At 46.3% G+C, this 21,674-nt stretch overlaps 1 protein-coding gene across 7 annotated transcripts in view; it reads right to left on the minus strand.

The window, feature by feature from the left end:
* Positions 1–361: 361 nt before the first annotated feature.
* Positions 362–21,674, minus strand: part of MID1 (midline 1) — a 588,063-nt gene continuing 566,750 nt past the window's right edge. For 6 of the 7 annotated variants that reach the window (XM_058713622.1, XM_058713623.1, XM_058713625.1 and 3 more), the window contains 3 exons: positions 12,894–13,055; positions 8,324–8,531; positions 362–3,177 (listed from right to left, as the gene is read on the minus strand). In XM_058713622.1, the coding sequence (XP_058569605.1) occupies positions 2,829–3,177; positions 8,324–8,531; positions 12,894–13,055 (719 nt within the window). In that variant the 3' untranslated portion in view covers positions 362–2,828. Of the gene's footprint in view, positions 3,178–8,319; positions 8,532–12,893; positions 13,056–21,674 lie in introns of those variants that run through there. The other variant, XM_058713627.1, reaches the window with a different exon arrangement.

Below are 21,674 nucleotides of genomic sequence, written 5' to 3' on the forward strand. Positions count from 1 at the left end.
GAAAGAAAATCTCCACCCACGCCCGCTCTCCTCTTAATCCGTCTAGATTCCTCCTTGAATGACACGGCCAGCCACGTTTGACACCGGATGCAGGTTTCTTCATTTGTATCCACCAGGAAGAGAGGTACCATGTTCCTGAGTTCCGTTATGAGGACCGGCTACATAACGTTCGAGGCCCAGTGCAAAATGCAAATGCAGGCCCCTTATTCACAAATTATTAAGGATTTCAAGATGGTGACAGCACCTGTTCACACACCCACGACGTCAGACCCGGCGGCCTTGGTCAGTGCCGCATCAATTTGGTTGTATTAATTTATGGATCTCGAAAACAAAATACGGTGACCCCAGTCCACTTAAAGAATTGTACTGCAGCAAATGTTTATAGCATATATTTTTTTAGACTCTCAAAAAAAAAATCCACATGGAAATCTTTTCTACATCATTACAGCAACGAAAGGAAACACTGTGGCCTTTCACCATATACATATTTTCCTGTAAATAGGACAACAGGGAAATAGTAACTGCTACTATCCACAAGGTTTTTAAGTTAGCAAAGAGTGACACTTCCACAACCAAATTATAACATAATCCCTCTCGTCCTTATAAAAATAGCCAAAACATAAACTAAATGGCTTGCGGTGAAAATTTGAGTAGTAACTTCTTTATGTTGAAAAACATTATATTCACGGAAATATTGTCCTTGTAAATGCTTTACATTAACATCATAAGGCAAACCGTAGCATCTACTGGCATGGCACCTGGCGACCATGATTTTAAAAACTCAGAAGCTGAGTTTTAGACCCTTTTATTTAAAACCTGTTGGTGTACAAAGTGCATTAAAATATCCATTATCCAGCTACCAAAACAGTATGTAAAAATTACAACCCTTTCAGTTTGTCCAGGAAGGCAAATACACATTGTTTGATGTTGTAAAAAAAATCCAAAAACATCGTTTCCAGAGAATGATTAATTTTTTTCCATTGAGGTGTCCATCTGTGAGATGTGAAATTGTCCTAAGTAGCTATCAAAATATTCATCTGGGTATAAATAATATAGTAAATATATAAACTCTATCTGTTACGAAAAAGGAGAGTGTCTGCCAGTGAAGGGGACAGAAACATCCATGACGTGGCCCACGGGGTCCGGGCTCGCAGTCACATGACGTGATGCTGAAAACAGTGGGTCTGTGGACGGATTTCAGGGAGACAATTGGTTGATTTGGTTAACAACGAAATTGCTAAAAGCAATGCTTAAATTCATCAGTCTGTTCAGTCAAAATGGCCAACCCAGTAGTTCAGATCAATACATTAGCAAATGAAATGACTTACGGGTATCATGCCCTTCGTCAAGATAGAACCAATGCCAGATTCCTGGTCCGGGTCCAAGGACTGCTTAAGAAAGCCTTCCTTCATGGACCGTTCCGTCTTACCGGATCAGCATGCCCAGAATCCCACCTGACAGCTTATTAGCTGGTTCTATTAGCAGGTTCCAGCTCGGCAATAGTTTGATTTTTTTTTGCGTGTTTTTTGTTTTTTGTTTTTTTGTTTTGTTTTGTTTTTTGTTTCACAACTCTATCGTAAACTATACTAGAACACAGAGGGTCCTCTACATCTTTCAAGATGGGTTTAATAAAAGTCTTTTTATAACTTTCGAGGCACGTGTACCAGTAAATAGTACTTTACGCAACGTCCCTTGTCATTACCAACTCATAAATATTAAGTGTTTTTCAGGTGAGTTATATTTGGACGTGGTAGAGACAGTCAGGGCCATGTGCTGATGTCCTGGAGAGCAAAGTCAATCCAAAGTGGTGCTGCCATTTGTAACAGAAAATGTGTATTCCCTCAGCCCCAGCAGGCGAAGAAAAATGAGGAGAGGGAGATAGGACAGCTATTAAATGTAGTAAAGCAATGTCACAGGCCTAAAGACACTACTAAAAGGAAGAACGAAATAGACTTATGTCATGAAAGCGAACCCTACTTCTGATCAAAGACAAATCAGCCTCAGACGTTTTGAAAAATCAGTAGGATTCAAAGAGACTATTCTCAATTGCAATCTCAATTCTTAATGTTCTCCCAGAATCCTGAATCCTGGGAAAGGTAAGGTCACACATGGCCAAAGGCTTCACAACATTTCTTTCCAACATTACCCCACCAGCCATTGGAGGGTGATTAAAGACTGGGCCATGGTGGAGTCCAAGCTCCAGAGTCAATTCATTCAATTCTCTCTTTTGCTCTCCGTTCCGGCTGAGCCAGTAAGTTTTTGACATCACAGTTAAAACACTTCGAAATAAACCACAGTAAGAAAGCCCGTTTACTGCCCTACTAGGTTCAAAGCTATGTTTTATTTTTAAGATACTTGCATATTCTGTTATGCAGTGTCAGGGCGACAGGACCTACAAGGGGATCGGTATGAGATATGAGGATGTGAGAAGGTGGATAAGCACACAAAACTACAAGAGTTTTTCCTCCAGCCCACAGAGCGTGACGAGACGAAGGCTGTTGTGAAGAGCCCGTACGCTTCTGGGCCTCTTAATGTGCAAAACCAAATACTTTCTAAGAGTTGGAATTCCGGTTATGTTTCTTTTATAAATAATCTATAATTTTTCCTGTAGATACAAAAAAAAATTGAAGAAATTATTAAAGCGTGTACTTAATACAAAAGACAGCAAAGGGGGAGAATCGCCTATTTTGAGTCCTATCCTAGCCGATTTCTGGACACTTTTTGGCGAGATTTAATCACACTCTGGAAGCCTGTGCTTTCTCGGTCCCTGAAAGGGTGGCCACGGCCCTTTTTAATCCCCCAGAAATCAGCTCCACATGGCCCAGTGCTCACGGCAGCTGCTCTGTGCAGTCCAGATGGTCTGGGATCGGAAGGCCAGTTATAATGGTCAAACACTTGTTCCACAGCGTGAAGGTGGGGCACACAGGCTGCGAGAATGTGATGTCGAAGGTGTAGAGGTGGATGGAGTTCAAAGCATCGTAGAAAGCGATGGAACCATTATCATAGTCCAGCAGGATGCCGACGCGCCGGAGATGGGGGGCTGGCTCGATGGGGGTTTCCTTGCTGTTGTGTCTCACCACCCAGTTATTGTGACAGCGACACAGCGCCCAGGAAGCAGAGTTCTTGCCGATCCACTCGTGCTTTGGGGCCGATTTGTAAGCAAGGCCGATGGCATACCTGCACAAACAAAATGGTGACAGCGAGAACGGTGAGGCGTGGGGCACAGCTGCGCTAGATCCTTTCTACGGTTTTCCAGGGTCATGAGAACCGGATTCATTCTTCAGTGAAAGCTTGGCAAGGACCCTGACACAGGTGGTCCTCATCTCCTTCCCTCCCACACATACAGTGGGTGGAAATGGGCTGCTGTATTTACTCATATTCCTGTTTTTAGTTCCGACATTACATGAGAATTTGAACTTTGTGTTTTGCTGCCTTTCTATCTTTCTTTCCTTCCTTCCCTTCCCTTCCCTTCCCTTCCCTTCCCTTCTTCCTTCCTTCCTTCCCTTTTTTCCTTCTTTCTTTCCACTCATCAAGACCCACACAGTGAATTCTCTAGACCAGCGCTGTCCAACAGAACTTTCTGCAATGAGCGAAAGGTTCTGCTCTGTTCCGTATGGTAGCCACGAGCCACATGTGGCTACTGGGCACTTGAACTGTGGCTGCTGAGACTGAGGAACCAAACTTTAAATTTAGTTAGTTTTCATGAAGTTAAATTATGCAAATAACTGTATGTGGCTCAGGGCTACCATACTGGACGGCACAACCCTAGATTTCTCCTTTTGACCTACTTTGAATTTTTCAACCGGCACCGTGTCTGTCATTTTCCATGACTTCAAGCACACTTTGCAAAAGGCGAGTGTGGGGAATGATTTTCATTTGCAGGGAAAGTTCCTCGTCCTCTCCTAGCCATTTTCCTCATCTATAACACAGGGACAATGACAGCGTCTATCTCGGATGGTTATTTTGAGGAGTAGAGGAAAGAATACATGTAAAATCCTGGGCACGAGGCCTGGCAAGGAATCTTCAGTAACTGCTGTTTTATTCTTTTTGCCCAATAACACATTACCAATAAGAATCAGTACTTGAACCTCAGATGACTCAAAAGGCCCCAAACTTAAACAACACTCTCCCATACCTTCCCTCACCAGAAATTATGTGATTCATCATTGCCAAGAGCCCTTCTAATTAACTTCCTACTACATTTAAAAAAATTCTGAATGTCTTTGAGAGACAGATATCCTGGTTATTCTAAACGTACTCGTGGGGCGCCTGGGTGGCTCAGTTGGCTAAGCGTCCGACTCGATTTCAGCTTGGGTCATGATCTCACGGTTTGTGAGTTTGAGCCCCGAGCCGGGCTCTTGGCTGACAGTGTGGAACCTGCTTGGGATTCTCTCTCCCCTCTCCCTTCCCCCTCTTGCGTGCTCACTCTCTCTCAAAATAAAGCTTACAAATAAATAAATATACTCTCAACCGCTCAAAAAAAGTTGAGAATTCTTTCTACAATGTTCTAAGCTCCCTAATCTCTTTTTACCCTGCTGAGGTATGCCACCATTAACATTTGCGATATTTCAGACATTAAGATAAGCAAAACTCATCATTCTTAAGAAAGAATAAATGATTCAGAGCCCAACTTTTAATATGTCGTAGCAGAAGCCAGTCTAAGTGGATATTGACATATGGTACCTTACCCAGTGCAGACAGAAAAAGACTTCATTGGTCTTTGATAAAACGACATTCTTTTAAAAATCACATGTTGGATTTCAAATACAATCACTTTAAGAGTGGTGTGTTAAAAAGAAATGAAAGTAACATGCTATCACTGAATTAAAAAAGAGGATGGAATTGAAAATCAGTAAAGGCCAGTGTACCAGCCTGTCTGCCATCACCTTGGCCTCCTCTCTTCCTTCTTGCCAATCCTGTTCTGCATCTCAGGGTGAATCCCGGGACTGTATCTCCCAGAATCCCTTTTCAAGTGGGAGTCTGGGTCTCGTCCTGCCACCGTGATGGCTTTGCAGAAGATCTGGAAGTTCTAAGAGGTGGGGAAATGCCCTTTTCCAGACAACAGACAGCAGAGGTGAGGTTTGCGGGGGCTTCTGGCAAACTCCAGAACTTACCAGGGGGGTTCTGGTAAGCCGCTGGCTCCCCTCCTCCGTGGGGCTCCTTGACTGACTTCTGTTTTTCTGCTGAACCCTACCTACCTGAGGCACGTTGGAAAGGTTTTTGTTTTGTTTTTGAGTATTTTCCCCAGAGACCTTCTCTATGCCCCAGCAGACGCCGTTTCCGTTTTTCAGATAACCCGGAACCTGCGTTTGCATCACAAAGCAGCCATGTCTGTATTGCTTCCTTCTTGTCGCCGGTCACCACTCTCATGTTTTATTAAAGAACTCTGCCGTTGATTTCCCAGCTGAGCCTTAACTGAACCCGCCGGGAAGTAGCCGCGGCAGGTATGACGGACTTCATTTAGCAAATGGGAAAACACGGAGGTTAAAATTAGGAGCAGAATCCAGAATCTCGCCCCTTCCCCCTCGACTTCTGGCCCAGTAATCCATGTACGAACGAACCCAAGTTTAGTTAACACCATTTCATAAAACACCAAGTGCACATTAACAGCATTAGGGAGTGAGAAAATAACTCTGTGTATAGTCCATTAAGCAAAGGAAAATATCATTATATGATCATTAATCTGTAAAACTATGTACGTATTTTCATCGAGCTTGAAAGGTGCAGGCAGAAGGTAATGTTCCATTAAGTTACGCAGTGAGACTTAGAGAATTCAGAAAGTATAAAAATTACGTTTCTCAGAGCGATGTTAACATGCCTCATTGCAGGGATCATAACATACACGTTAATTGAAAGTCGGGACTGTATTTCACGAGAAAATATATGTGTCGTTAGCTGGTGCAAATCAAGGCATCACAAGCATTTGATCATATGGGTCACCCCTTCCTCTCTAACACCTCCCAGGAAATGTTAAACCACTTTCTACATGAGAATTTTTTCTGAAATTGACACAATCCAGTTTGTAATGATCCAAAGTGCGGCAATTAATTTTAGAATTTTCCCCCCCTCATGAGTTGGTTTTGACATCTGGAGGGTGTTTTCAAGGTAATACCGATCTGTGTTTATATAACTGAAGAGGTCTGGTGGAATTTCCCGCACCATTCGTCAATGGGAATGAGATCATAATGATCGGGTATCATTTATCATAAATAATTATTAATGGGGTTGTAATTATTTAGACACTGGATTCTGTCCCAGGTTAATACAGCACGTTAATTAACTAGAAATGTTTGCTCCTTTGCACCTGCAAAAATTCATTGTATTTTCCTTTGGGCTTTTATCTTGCCCCACTGCAGCTATAAATGCCAATCTGGCCCAGAGCCGAATAGGGAGGTTGGGGGGGAAGGATTTGTCCTCTATCCTCCGGCAGGATGTTGGAACAGGAAAATGTTCTGGGCAAAGAGAATCGTGGGGATCACAACGGAAGAAAACCTACTTGCTTGGCCAATATAGGTACCATTCTGGGGAGAAAGGAGACACCCAAGCTTATGATTTCACTTTTTAGATTTCTGTCGACTTGTACCAACACTGCAAGGGACTTCGGACACAATGTGTCTTAGCATCCTTATCTCAAAAATAGCACTGTTACAATACTCATCATTGCAGGTTATGCCGATGTGAGGTGTGTCTTTTTAAGCAAGGTTGAAGCTCTCACTCGTCAAGCATACCAGTGTAAGCCTTAGCGTAATTATAATGTTTCAAAAGCACAAGCACAGTGGTTAAGAGCAGAAAGAGATCAGCAACCTACAACCCCTGGGCCAAGTCTGGCTCTCTGCTTGTTTTTAGAAATGAAGTTTTATTTGTGCCCTGCCACACCCATTCGTGGACATACGGTCCGTGGCTGTTTTCCCGCTACAACAGGAGAGTTGAGTTGTTGGGATAAAAATCATCTGGCCTGCCAAACCAGCAACACTGGCTCTTTAGCCCTTTACAGAAAAGCTTGTGAACCCTTGGCTAAGCGCTTGTACCCTGCAGACTTCCTAACCCTGCCACCTCTGAGCTTTGTGACCTTGAGCCAGTGGGCACGTGCCTCAGCCATCTCCTCTGTAAAGTAGGAATAGCAGCACCTGCCTTTGTGGGGCTGTTAGGATGAACGGATGAGTTAACATCCGTAGAATGCTTAGACCAGCGCCTGGCACATATGCCAAATAAAAATAAAACAGCTGCCTTTTTGGGCAGTAGCGAACAGGTGTTTGTGAGACGGCCAGCCAGAGTAAGGCGGGGGGGGGGGGCAGTCTGTGGCTGTGGAATAGACAAGGTCAGCTTTGTGAGACGAACTAGGCAAGGTTAACCAATTCCAGCGTGGACACCGCACCCTGACTGGATCTAACGGACCTTTCGAAGGGATTTCCAGCCTATGATCGCTGCTTCACCCTCTCGGCTCCTGGCTATTTACAGTAATCGGCCCAGTCCAGAATCACCAAACATACAGGGCAACGGCAATTAGTTTTCTTTAAAGGTCGAAAAGTAGTGTTTTAGAGTAGGAGTCAGCTAACGTTTCCGGTAAAGGGCCGCCGAGTTCGTATTTTCGGCTTTGTGGACCACAGGGTTCCATCTCAACTGCTCGACTCTGCTGTGTGGCTCAAAGGCAGCCACGGACAATGTGGAAAAGAATGGGCACGGATGTGTTCCCATTACACTGTATTTACAAAAACAGGCACGGGGCCCCAGGGCTCTAGTCGGCTGACCCGCAAGGGACAGGACTCGATCACCTTAGCTGCAATTCTCGGAGTGAATTAAAAAAAAAATGTTCTTCCTGGCTGAATGGTAGATCAGATGACTGCTTTGCGGATACTCACCCCCTCCTCTCACCTCCACGGGAGGAATATACTTCCCTAGACCACTGGCTTTGGGTGTGGCTCTGTGACTGGCTCTGGCCAATCGGAGGTCAGCAGACGGTGATGTAAGCAGAGGCTCCTTGAGAAAGACATGGCCCGGGTGCCCCTCGCGTCCAAAGAGGATGAAGAGACACAAAGAATGGACCTAGATCCAACCTGCAGCTTAAAGCAAAGCCCGGCTGAGATTGGTCTTGACAGCTAACCCATGGATGTGGGTGGCTGGTGAGCGATAACGAACGATCATTTTGAGGCCACTGAGTTTCGGGGCGCTGGTTATGCAGCATTACCATAGCAACAACGGACTAAAAAGGCTTTTCTGCCTATTATTCTTCAAGATGGGCTCTGGTATGGATGAATGCTCCGACACAGCACAGCCTAAGACGTGCCTTTTGTGTAACAGGAGGACGATAGATAGAATTGCCTACCATGTGCTTCCACTTATGACCACCTCCCAGTAATGCCGACCGCTATCGATGAACACGTTTCCAGCGACACCATAGCTCCCTTGGCTGGTGAAGCGTTCAGGCGTGTGACTCTTTTTGGATGATGACTCATCACGTTCTACTGTCAAGTTATCGTGGGACACCTTCAGCTTCCGATGTGCAGATTTGGGGTCCAGTTTAAATGGTTGGCCTGGGAACGAGTTTGTGAAACACAAAGAGGAAGAAGAAAAGGACTGTTTATTTTGACATGACCAAGAATGTCTTTTCAGAATCAGATTTATTTTTTTTTAAACGTTTAGTTATTTTTGAGACAGAGAGAGACAGAGCATGAACGGGGGAGGGGCAAAGAGAGGGGGAGACACAGAATCCGAAACAGGCTCCAGGCTCTGAGCGGTCAGCACAGAGCCCGACGCGGGGCTCGAACTCACGGACCGTGAGATCGTGACCTGAGCCGAAGTCGGACGCTCAACCGACCGAGCCACCCAGGCACCCCTTTCAGAATCAGATTTAAAAAGCACAGTAATATAGTGGAGATGAACACGTCCCTGCCTTCATGAACTCCCCGTCCATCAGTTCCAAGACAGGGATCCAGAGTTGTTACGCCTAAGGACTCAACAGTACCATGGGCAGGGCTCAACCACAGCTATCTTCATGGGTCCCAGATGGACCCAAGCAGCACAGGTACATACTGGCCAAACAGTGTCCCAAAAGGAGGGAGAAAATGAAGACTTCATTTTCAACCATTCCCATATTCAGTCCAGCTTAAAATTGTGGCTCATGCTCAGCAGACTTCAGACAAGAAACCAAAGAAATCAAGATTGCAGATTTTGGCAGATGGAATATTCTATAGGCTTTACGTTATTCTGAAATTGTTGAAAATTAACAATTGTTCCCGTGAGCTCAGAGTGGCTATAGAGATGTGTATTTCGGGGGCGCCTGGGTGGCTCAGGTGGTTAAGCATCCGACTTCGGCTCAGGTCATGATCTCAGTTTGTGAGATCGAGCCCTGCATCAGGCTCTGTGTTGACAGCTCGGAGCCTGGAGCCTGCTTCGGATTCTGTGTCTCCTCTCTCTGTCTCTCCCCTGCTTGTGCTCTCTCTCTCTCTTTCAAAAGTAAATAAATAAACTTTAACAAGAAAAAAATGTGTATTTTTCAGCCCACAACAAGGTCAGGGAAAAAAATGTGATCATAACACCTGGGTTTTCTACTCCTGAGTTGTGTGTGTGTGTATACATAATCAAATAAATATGAAATAAAAAATATATATTAAATAAGGCCCTCCCTACCTCTCTATTTCATTGTTCACATTTGTGTTTTGGAGACTGAACCATTAGAAAATCTTGGCAGAGTCCCACCTGAACATCTTGTCATAGCCGTTGTTACTCCTTTGGATTTAACACTGCTTTGGAGGACCGCCTGCCATCCAACACCACATCGGGTACAAGCTTCTAAAGGTGGGAAATGAGTTACGAGAGGACGCAAATACCATGATGCCCAAACTCCACAGCCACTGGTGCAGTTGGTAGGCCCACTGGGAGACAGCCAGTGGAAAAGTTTGGGAAGTTGGCTGTGGCGATACATGATGCCGCTGAGAAACTGACACCGAGAGCCTGGGGGAAGGCGTGTTAGGTCACGTGCGGGGAGGCCAGAGGATTTCCAGTCTCCACTCGGATACAAACATGACGCCGACACCTCTAAAATCCTTTTAGATCAGGGCCAGCACATCTTTCTGGTAAGAGGCCGGATAGGTATTTTTAGCTCGGCTGGCCACGTGGTCTCTTCTGTGGGCGCTTAACAATGCTATTGCGGCACGAAAGCAGCCAGAGACAAGAGGTAAAAGGACGGGCGTGGGTCGTGTGCCAATAAAACTTTATTTATAAAAACAGACAGCCAAATTTGGCTGTAGTCTGGGCTGTAGTCTGCTGACCCGATTTAGATTTCTGTCCACATCACAGAAAAGGTTAAAGAGAGAGCTGAGAAGATCTTCAAGTGTTGATCAGGGCACGGACATTCTCAGAGGCTGTGAGACCTATTGGATTACCTGTGTCATTTACATTTCAGCTCGTCCTGTGAAATAAATATGCCCTCAGGAGTGATCACATCAGCAACTATTAGGGATAAAGTATGAACTAAGGCAAGAAGAGCATGAAGATAGTTTTGCTTCAAATATTTCAACTTCTAAAGGTGGAAGACGGAATGTATGCAAAAATAACCAGACGCTAATGGGCAGACTAGGAGGAAATGTCAAAAAGGCTGCCATCACGGAAAACGAGGGCCGTGTTCTGGTTGCCCTTCTTCCAGTGAGAAATATCAGAATGTTATAGCCATCAGAGAGACTGGCCTCATGGGGCACCTGGGTGGCTCAGTGGGTTAAGCGTCTGACTTCAGCTCAGGTCACGATCCCGCGGTTCACAAGCTCGAGCCCCACATCGGGCTCTGTGACGACAGCTCGGAACCTGGAGCCTGCTTCGGATTCTGTGTCTCCCTCTGTCTCTGCCCCTCCCCCTCCCTCTAAAAAATAAATAAACATTAAAAAAAAAAAAAGAAAGATTGGCCTCATAATGGTGAGATGTGTCCTGTCTCGTCTCAGCTCACACCCTCACCTACACATGCACGGAGCGGGATCACGCCAGCTGAGGTCAGGCCCAACCCCTGCCCCCTCAGTGAGCAAATTCCACCTGTGCCTCAGCTGTGTTTCTCACACAAACCCTCGCCTGCTCTGTCCAAGTCAGAGGCTTCTGCTTTCATGAGGACACATCGGTGCAAGGAACAAATTAATCACTTACTTTACTAAAGAATTCAATTCACTGTAATATTTGCAAACATAGGAGTTTGGCAAACCACAGCCTGCAGGCCAAATCCAGCACACTGCCTGTGTCTGTCAATAAAGTTTTATTGAAACATAGCCACGCCCATTCATTTGTGCGTAATCTGTGGCTGCTTTTGCACTACAACGGCAGAGCTGGATATGAGCGGATGGTGACGGAGACCATCTGACCTGCGCAGCCCCAGATATTTACTATTTGGCACGTTGTAGAAAAAGTCTGCCAACTCCTCGCATAAAACTTGATAACATCTGTTCAATGACTGCATGTCTAGAAATAGAAGATGACATTATCTATAGTCTACATGAAATGAATCCATTATCTTTAACATTTAATATTTAAATCTGATGGAGCACAAGCAGGATGTCTCCAAGATACAGAATTAACCTCGGTGTATGTATTTACTCATTTTTTCCCCCCTAATTAATCTCTAAAAACATCTCCTCCTTTACCAGCAGAAACACTGGGAGGAGAAAGGAGCCCAGTGTTTTTTTTTTTTTTTTTTTTAATTTTTTTTTTAACGTTTATTTATTTTTGAGACAGAGAGAGACACAGCATGAACGGGGGAGGGGCAGAGAGAGAGGGAGACACAGAATCGGAAGCAGGCTCCAGGCTCTGAGCCATCAGCCCAGAGCCTGACGCGGGGCTCGAACTCGCAGACCGCGAGATCGTGACCTGAGCTGAAGTCGGACGCTTAACCGACTGAGCCACCCAGGCGCCCCAGGAGCCCAGTGTTTAAGAGCATGTGTCTTAAACACCTATGTCTGGAGGAAAATAGACGTATTTGACCACTGAAATCAAGGCCTTGGGTTAAGTGAGGGTTCCTCTTGAAAAGCAGTTGACTATTCCGTTGACCAGCTGAGAACCTTATAACACGGTGCCGTACCGACACGCTCCAATTTGCTTTCTCTCGGGAGGTCCCGGGCAAAGAAACTCCATGTTATGGAACATATTTCTAGATCAAAAATAGTCAAGGGAAAAGAGAGGATAAAACAAAACACGTGTGGGCAGAGACAGAGAGGGAGATGACGGTGTTACAAGACACATGTATCGGCCAGATCTCTCTTTGTTGTGTCCTGTGTGGTGTGGGATGTTTCGCATCAGCCCCGGCCTCTAACCACTAAATAACAGTAGCATCCGCCTCAGTTGTAACAACCCAAAATGTCTCCGGACATTGTTCAATATCCCCGGGGTGGGCAGAATCGCTTCTAAGAATCACAGACCTAGCTAGACAGATATCTGGAGTAAAATAAAGAATTCCTGAAGAAACAGCTGTTCATGTGCTCTTCTGCTATGGAAAGCGATACTACAGGGGCGCCTGGGCGGCTCAGTCGCTTGAGCGTCCGGCTTCGGCTCAGGTCATGAGTTCACAGTTCGCGGGTTCGAGCCCCGCGTCGGGCTCTGTGCGGACAGCTCAGAGCCTGGAGCCCGCTTCGGATTCTGTGTCTCCCCCGCTCTCCGCCCGACCCCCACTTGCGCTCTGTCTCTGTCTCTCTCAAACGTAAATAAACATTAAAACGGAAGTTTTTTTTTAAAAAAAAAAAACGAGCAGTCTGAAGTGCAGAGAGGTGGATGGACTCACAGCCCTTAAGGGTCGAGTCAGTTTTGGAACCCGTTAGCTCTGGACTTGCTTCTTGAGGCCATCGGCGATGCCCGAGGCAGAGAAAAGGAACAGGAAGGGGGGACCGAGGCAGCTGAGAGGCGAGCAGGAGGGAGGCGACACTTACTGTTTGTCTTCAACTTCCCAGGCTCGCTGCTGCGGCTGCCCGCCTGGTTGATGGCCTTGACGATGAAGATGTACTTGGTGCCACTCTGCAGGCCGTGAACGGTGTAGTGGTTCTGCTTGATGTTGGGCACGATCATCCAGCTGTCGGCAGAGTTACACAGACCTGCAAAACCAAGCAGAACACGGTGCGGTGCTTGGGCGCAAGCGTGGGGCGACGTCCGCGCGGCTCCGAGTCTGTGTCATCGGGGCTTACGTGAACCACAAGCGGGGTGCTTGGCCCCTTCTGAGAGAGACCCCTAGTATGTTCCAGTGCTCAGTCTCCTGCCTACGGTAGGTGATCAACCTGTATTTGTTATTATATATTCCTATTGTGTGCTCTAAATGGAAAAACCAGTTACAACTATTATCTTGCGGGGTGGGGGGGGGGGCGCCTGGGTGGCTCAGGCGGTTGAGCGTCTGACTCTGGGATTCGGCTCAGGTCATGATCTCACGGCTTCGTGGGTTCGAGCCCCTCATCGGGCTCTGTGCTGGTGGCATGGAGCCTGCTTGGAATTCTCTCTCTCTGTCTCTCTCTGTCTCTCTCTCTCTCTTGCTCGCTCACCCTGCCCTTTCCCCACTCATGCTGTGTCTGTCTCTCTCAAAATAAATAAACCTTAAAAAAGTATTAAAAATTATAACACAGGGGTGCCTGGGTGGCTCAGTCAGTTGAGCGTCCGACTTCAGCTCAGGTCACGATCTCGCGGTCCGTGGGCTCGGGCCCCGCGTCGGGCTCTGGGCTGACGGCTCAGAGCCTGGGGCCTGCTTCGGATTCTGTGTCTCCCTCTCTCTCTGCCCCTCCCCCGTTCATGCTCTGTCTCTCTCTGTCTCAAAAATAAATAAACATTAAAAAAAATTTAAAAAAATTAAAATAAAAAAAATTGTTATAACACAAATTCTGTTCAGCGTAAAGAGCAGCAAAGGCACTTCTGTCTGGTGTCTTGTGCACGTGTGTGTGCGCGACGTGTTGTTAGGGGCTGTGGTGATGTAAAGAAAGCGGCGGGTTCCCGCTGGGTCCGCTCTCTGCACCCTCACCCCACACTCTTGTTACGGTAACCCTTAAAATTTGCACCTCGTCAATCGCGAGATTCAGGAAAGTGAGAAGAGACCTGAATCACGGATGAGAAGCTGAACCTCTAATTCCTCACCCTGCCCCGGATCCAGGCCTAAGTGACTTCGCACTGGCTCGCTCCCCAGATGGGATATATCGCCCTACGACATGGCCTTCGATTTGGCCGTGTGATTGGCTGCAAGGGCAGGCATTACAGGGCCTTGAGACTTTGTGTTGAGCCCTCGTGCCTCTGCCTTTGCCACGGGGAGAACATTCCCCAGATAGCCTGCTCATCGCAGCAGGAGGAGAGATCTAGGTCACAGCTCTACAGGCAGCCGGTGCCTGAGGGAGGCCAGCAGGGCCTGGCCCAGCTGCTGACAGGGGAGCTAGGAAAATGATCATCGGGGCTGTTTGCGTTGCAGACTTAGTGTGGCCATAATTAACCAAGTCAGGAGCCTACGAGGGTTCCCTACGAGAACCCCGAAGCAGGCAGCCGAGGGCCCAGTGTGGCTCTTAGAAGAGCAGGAACGGGGAGTTTTGACCAGCTGCATTCCCTGGCACGGCTGGTTTCAGAGTAGAGTTCCGGCTGCATTCTGCAGGATGTGGGTTGGGGGGCAGGCTGAGGATTTATGATGCTTGGAAGAACATGGAGGGAAAAGGAAGCCCGTTTTGTTTTGCAGCTGGCTGATGCTGAAAACATCTCTTTGGTATTGGGCCCAACTCTCCTCTCTCCACCCACTCTAAGAGAACATTTTCCCAGCCCCCCCCACCCCCCCCCCCCCCCCTCCCCGCGACTGGCTGTCATGAAGTTTCCTGGCTCTGGTGAATTTCCTTCACCATTTCTTGGTAGAGGGCTGGGCCCCTCCACTTCCTGAGGGGCTCCCAACTCCCCCCACTCTTTCCCTTTCAGTGGATTTGCAAGTCAAAGGGTTCGTTCTTTTGATCTTGAGGCAACTTATACCTTACCATAATCCCAAGAAGCAGTCCCTTAATCTTTCTTTGGTCTCACCTCTTTGAGAATCTAATAAAACATTTCTAAAGAAAGAAAGTCACATGTGCATTTCCATACCAACCCACAAATATTTGCGTAGCATTCCAAGGTATTCACAGCCCCATGACATCTGTCTTTGAATCCTACTAAATGCTTTCTCCAACTCTGGAGCTCAAGTGTTCCTGGTAGTCTCACAGTTGGAAGGAACCCTGAAAGTATTTTGTCAAGTGTGAAAATTCACCTCATATGATTTGTACCTTAGGTGCATAGTATCTTTAGACACACTTCAGTGAGTCATAGATATATACATGACCCTGTGAGTTTTCTGTCACCTCTTTTCATCCCCACCTGCGAACATTTCGCCAGGAGGACTGCCAGACTTGATAAAGCCAGCGAAAAACAAGGGAACAACGGGAAACTCACAGAACGGGTTGAGTGGGTGTCAGAGACATGGCATCCACCCCACTCCTCCCCCCAATTTCCCCCTAACTCTTAGACCCAGGAAAACACGCATAAGTGGTTCAGCAACATGGGACTCTCCTTACTACGTATCTTTTTTGATACTTTCTCACCTTACTTTTTCCTTGAATGTAGCTGCAAGAAACTCAATGCTTCTGGATAGCGGCATGGCCAAATGAGAGATTTCGATCCAACCAAAGAAGGGCCATTTTGAACGCTGAGCTCTGGGCCCCAAGCCTGTCTAACTCACTTTAGACATTTAATAATAATCTTACAATAGCAATAAAACAAAAACAACGAGCTTTTCTATTGCCTAGGATAATCTACTCATATGCCTAGACCTTTGTCAACAGCAGTCAAGCACGAACGAAAACAGTAACAGCATTCAGGAGAATCAAATGAGAATCCTATCAATGTCACTGCGTTTACACTGGTCCCGTTTAATTGCCTACGTTACAGTAAAATGAGTATTGTGGTCAAAGAAAGCGAATGTAAAAATGTTTCAATAAACTTTACATCACTGTACAACCGAAAAGCTGGGCCTCATGTGGTGGGGGAACGCTTTCAACAACATCCTAAAGCAGACAGCAACTTGGCCTATAATCCAGAGTCTTAACCCAACAAAGATTTTAATGTTTCAGAACGCTTTACTGAACAGGAAAGGGACTCTGACCATCCTGATTATTTTGAAGAGGTCACTAATTTTTCTCCTTGACTATTAAAAGAACAAAATGTTTACGGCGTAGTAAAATTTGATTGGATGGCTTTGCACTGGGACAATCTGCTTTCGTGAATACTCACTATTCCTGTTTAGGCTTTGTGTTATTATTATTGCCGGGGCAATAACCGAGGAGTTGATTAAAAATGCCAAGAAAGCAACACCGACCATTTTCTTTTGGGGGCTGGAGTAAGGGGGTGGGTGCCTCAGAGTACAAAGCTATTGCGTGGCTAGCGTCGCTCTTGTGCCAGACCTCTCTGTCCTGATACCCCACCGTGTCGGGACTGTCGACCGGGTTTTCTTCACCTCTTTATGAGACACCCATGCAACCATCCCGACAGAAACTTCCCTCGTCTCCAAATTTGTTTTCAATCGTCTTTGAGGGTATTCCACCGTTCACCTTCTCTAATTCAGCTTGAAGTATTAAAACAACAATGGAACTTGGAAGATAATTAGTTCATAATGAAACTTAATTGAGTTTTTCAATTTTATACATTTTGTTCTCATTCACAACGGGTCAGAAGCATTTCCCTACATAATGCCGCTCATTACAAGATCCTAATTACATTTGGGATTTCAAAGCCTTGTATAGCAACTGTCATCTTGCAGTAAAACATTATGTATAAAACATGATGCAACATGGACACCCTTCTGAGAGGCTGTGCACCGGCTGCTAACATCCTTTGTTTCTTTTCACAGATTGGACAGAAGCGCACATTCTTTTCCTTCTTCTCTATCTGTTTAATAACTTTCACGAATGTTTTCAAAATGACTAAAATTAATTAAATACAGATAACTGCTTTGCCATGAACACTTGGAGAAATGCATCTTATGACTTTGGCTAGTGATAAAAATAGGCTGCTGGGAAAAGGCCCCATTTAAGATTGCAAATGGTGCATTGGAAGAAGTTCTGGAAGAAAACATGAAAAACGTGGCAAAATTAAATACATATCTACTTATTAATAAGCAATTCATTAACATCTGCAGTCGCAAGTCTGTTAATAAAAATGCGTAATAAAAAATTAATAGCGTCATTAATTTTGCATTTGAATATATGAATTTGGTTAGGGAGAGCCTTTTTATAAGATTAAAAGCTCCACAGATCTTATCTAATTCTCCTTCACCAAAGTCAGTTGTGGGCAATTAACTAGGATTTATTCTGACAAGTGAAGGCACCAGTGACCTAGCCGCACAAGGAGCCAGGACCAGTTTGGGAGTATAATGCCTTCGAATTTTCCGTACAGTTTTATTATTAGATCTTGTCATTCAATGTGACATCTGCAAGGGATATTCCTCCAAATGGTAGGACAGATGGACAAACAATATTCAGGGAAGGGCTTTCACGTGACGATTGTGCAAAATGCTATCGCGTAGACAATCCAAATGTCATGACAGACATTTACCATATGACCAAAAATACTAGCTTTTTATTGTTTTTAAAGGTTCTTTGGTTTTTGTTTTTAACATCTATTTGCTTTTGAGAGACAGAGAGAAACAGGGTGCCAGCAGGGAGGGGCAGAAAGAGACAGAGAGGGAGACACAGAATCCGAAGCAGGCTCCAGACTCTGAGCTGTCAGCACAGAGCCCAACGTGGGGCTCGAACTCACAAACCGCGAGATCATGACCTGAGTCAGAGTAGGTCACTTAACCCACTGAGCCACGCAGGCACCCCTAAAATATCAGCTTTTTTTTTTTAAATGCAATTACAGGCGACTGTAGTCTATATTTTTGTACAAATAAGAACTTTGAATATTTATGTGCCAACACTGTGGCAGATGCGGGGCTAAGACCTATGCTTTTGTTATCTCAACCATGTGAAGGTAAAACATTACCTCTTCTTACAGATGAAGAAACAGATTCAGAGGACGTTAGATGATTTGCCCCCAAATTATGGAGCTAGTGTGGCCCAAAGTTGGGATTCAAATCCAGGTCTCTCTCAGTCACTACAAATACGTATAATAGTTAAGAAGAAAATAATTTGAAGATCTTTGCATCTCACTTGCCTTTTTAAAATGTTTTTTAATGTTTACTTTTGAGAGAGAGAGAGAGAGAGAGAATGCCAGCAGGGGAGGGGCAGAGAGAGAGGGAGACCGAGAATCTGAAGCAGGCTCTACGCTGTCAGAGCAAAGCTTGACGTGGGGCTCGAACCCAGGAGCAGTGAGATCGTGACCTGAGCCACAGCTGGTCGCTCAAGCGGCTGAGCCACCCGGGGGCCCCTCAATTGCCTATTTATCTAAGTTTATTCTTTCCTTGTTACAACTTGATCCTGTAGGCCTCAGGGCTTCACTATACCGGCTCAATGGACATTCAAGGGACAAATAACTCTCGAGACCAACAAACGGATGAGTGTACCCCCATTAGATGAGCACCTACAGTGTCCCTGCTTTCCATCCGTCCTGGGAGAATGGCCTTTTTGGCACCTGTGCGTTAAATAAGCAAGGTCTGTCATCTTCATGAAGTCATTCCCATGTATTTTCTTGTGGCCACTGCTCTTGGGGAACAAAACACCTTCCCTGGAATCACCAAGCATAAAGCTGTGGATTCAGGAGTGCTGTTGCCACGGGATTTCCATGGGCATGGCCTTCGCTCCTCTATTCCATTTATATGTCTTGTTGGGGTATTATTTTTCATGCTGACAGCATGGAAGCCAAGTTAGTCACAGCTTAGCCACCTGAGAAGCCCTAAGTTTCAAGCAACAGATCTCTTCTTTTCATTCTGGGGATGGAGGGACGAGCTGGTATCGAGTTAGGGTTCTAGAGCGGGCTGTCTTCTGGCTCTGCTTCCTTGCTCCTGGCCGTATCCGTCCCCTTTGTGATGGAACCCTGAAGGCCCTCAAGTTCTGACTCTGGCCTCGCCCAGGGGACTTGCTTTGGCCTGTGGCACATCGGCTAACACGACAAAGGCAAGGGCTTGTAAAGCACGTGTGCAAGCGGGCCTGCCCCTCCACCCGCACGCTGCGATCGCCAGGAGAAGGCACCTGAGCGGGACTGTGGGAGGGCACAGTGTGCCCTGGCCGAGCAGCCGGACCATGACGGAGCCTCACCAAGGTCAGCGGGACCTCCTAGCGGACTCCCACCGGATTCCGGACACACAAGCAATGCGTGTGGATTGTCATCCGCCACGTAGCTTCTGCGCTTGTTGGCTGTCCAGCAGAAGCCAACTGATACAAAGGCCCACCAGTCCAAGCCAAGGCGCTATGTACTGTCCAAACGCTCATAATCATTTGATTCAAGACACCTCAGGAAAGACATAACTTGGGTAGCCGCCGTGGTTCTCACTCTACTATTCATGATTTTGTGCCTTTCTTTCTCCTTGAGTGTGAGCAACACCTGTGACCTGCTTTTAACCAAGAGAATATGGCAAAGGACAAAAGTCTTACCATCGTTATCATCGTTAACACTTCTGGTGTTATATTATATGGCAAAGGTAAAGGGAGTCTGCAAACGTACTTAAGGTCCCTAATCCGTTGTCCCTGAGTTCATCAAAAGAGAGAAAATTCTGGGTGAAAAAAGCAAGGTAAGGAGCTGTGTATGGCATGTTACCTTGTGCGCCCCTAAAAAGGTATTTCTCTATGACTGTGAATGTATACGCACGTAGTGGGTAACTTTGGTTTTTTTTTTTAATATTTTTCTTTTTTTAAAGTTTATTTTGAGAGAGTGAGAGAGAGGGAGAGCGTGTGAGCAGGGGAGGGGAAGAGAGGGGGAGAGAGAGAATCCCAAGCAGGCTCCCGCTGTCAGCGCAGGACCTCACACGGGGCTCGGACTCACGAACCACGAGATCATGACCCGAGCCGAAATTACGAGTCAGATGCTCAATTGAAGGAGCCACCCAGGGGCCCCACAGTGGGTAACTTTGGAACTGAGGTGGCTGGCATATTGAAAAGCATCCAATTTTCACTAGATACATTTTATACATTATTATACAGTGTTCGTGCATTGCTCACTAAAAAGAAAGATTTTAGGGGCGCCTGAGTGGCTCAGTCGGTTAAGCATCTGACTTCAGGTCATGATCTCGTGGTTCATGAGTTCGAGCCCCACGTCGGGCTCTGTGCTGACGGCTCAGAGCCTGGAGCCTGCGTCGGATTCTGCGGCTCCCTCTCTCTCTCTCTGTCCCCTCCCCAGCTCATGCTCTGTCTCTGTCTCTCAAAAAATAAATAAACGTGAAAAACAAATTTTTTAAAATAAAAAAAGAGAAAGATTTTAGGGAATCAGCGTTGCTTCATGATTTGTGGGGGGCATGTAGGGCTGGGGCTGGGGAGCGAAACCAGACGAATCGAAAATCCTGATACCCCCCGTGCCTCTCAGATGTGTCCCCAAAAGCACGCCAAATAGCTGAAGATAGTAACGGTATTCCCCGGGGATACGGGTGAGAGGTGAAGTCTTTCTGGAATCATCTTCTCCTGCCCTCGCCTTCTTCGGTGCTAGTGCCCTTGGCGGGTCCTGGCCAGCTGTGCCTCCGTGAATTACTACGGGCCTCCTAGTTCACGTCTCTGCTTCTAGTGTTGCCCTGTCCCACTCCCTCGTCCCCAGCACTGCCCGACACGGCTTCCAACCGATCAGATGGCAGTGCGGCTCCGCGTGACGCCCAAGCCCACAGGGGAAGATCCAACACGCTGTGGCCAGGTCTTTACTGCGGGTTAGGATTTAGAGACTGATGATTAAGGACATGTGCTTTCCGGAACCAGACCTACTCGGGTTTGAGTCCTGGTTCTATTTCCCCGTCTTCACGTCTCCCCGTCTCCCCTTCCTCACTCAATTCTCCAACCAGGCTTTCGTAGGCGGTGTCTCCGAAAACACCTGGCCATTCTAGGTCTCTACAGGTTTGCGCCTGATCAGGTGGCTGCCTGGCGTCCCCTTACCTCTCTGATACATACCCACTCTCTTTCGAGACTTAGGCCATCATCTCCCCCAAGACGTTTTTGTTACACCTGCCGCTTCTGCCCTCTGTTTCCCCCCTGCTCGGGCGGCTGGCCAAAGCTGTTCTCGACGTTTCACGGTTTTCCCCCTTACACATTCTTGGAAAATGGTAAGATTTTAATAAAGCTTCCAAGGCAGGCCAATTAGGGAGGGGAGGGTCCGAGGGGTGAGGAGGGAAGCCTGGGAAATGAGGCGCTAAGGAAGCTGGGGGGTCCATTTGTTGGCATGAGCCAGTGACTTTCAGTTACTCAGAGGCAGGGCTCTTCGCCCATCACTCTTTTAATTAATCCTACACCTGATTTCTTTTTTAAGCATCTCACGTCTCAGAACTGTGTCGGAATTACACGGGAAAGAACAGTGTGGTGAAGCCGAGAAGAGGTTTACATAATAAAAGCACGTTAAGTTGATACTGAATTTTTCAAAACACTTCTTTGTTGAAAAGTGGCTTCTAAAAAAAAAAAAAAAAAAAAAAAAAAAGTGGCTTCTATTCTATTCTATTCTATTCTATTCTATTCTATTCTACTTTGACATGCTCTATTTTAATTTGCTAAAGAGGCTTCAGACTTGCTCCCCTGAAGAGCCACTTCCTCTGGTCCTTTTCCATTTACTCA

The sequence above is a fragment of the Neofelis nebulosa genome, chromosome X, assembly GCF_028018385.1.
Source record: "Neofelis nebulosa isolate mNeoNeb1 chromosome X, mNeoNeb1.pri, whole genome shotgun sequence".
In the NCBI taxonomy this organism is placed as follows: Eukaryota; Metazoa; Chordata; class Mammalia; order Carnivora; family Felidae; genus Neofelis; species Neofelis nebulosa.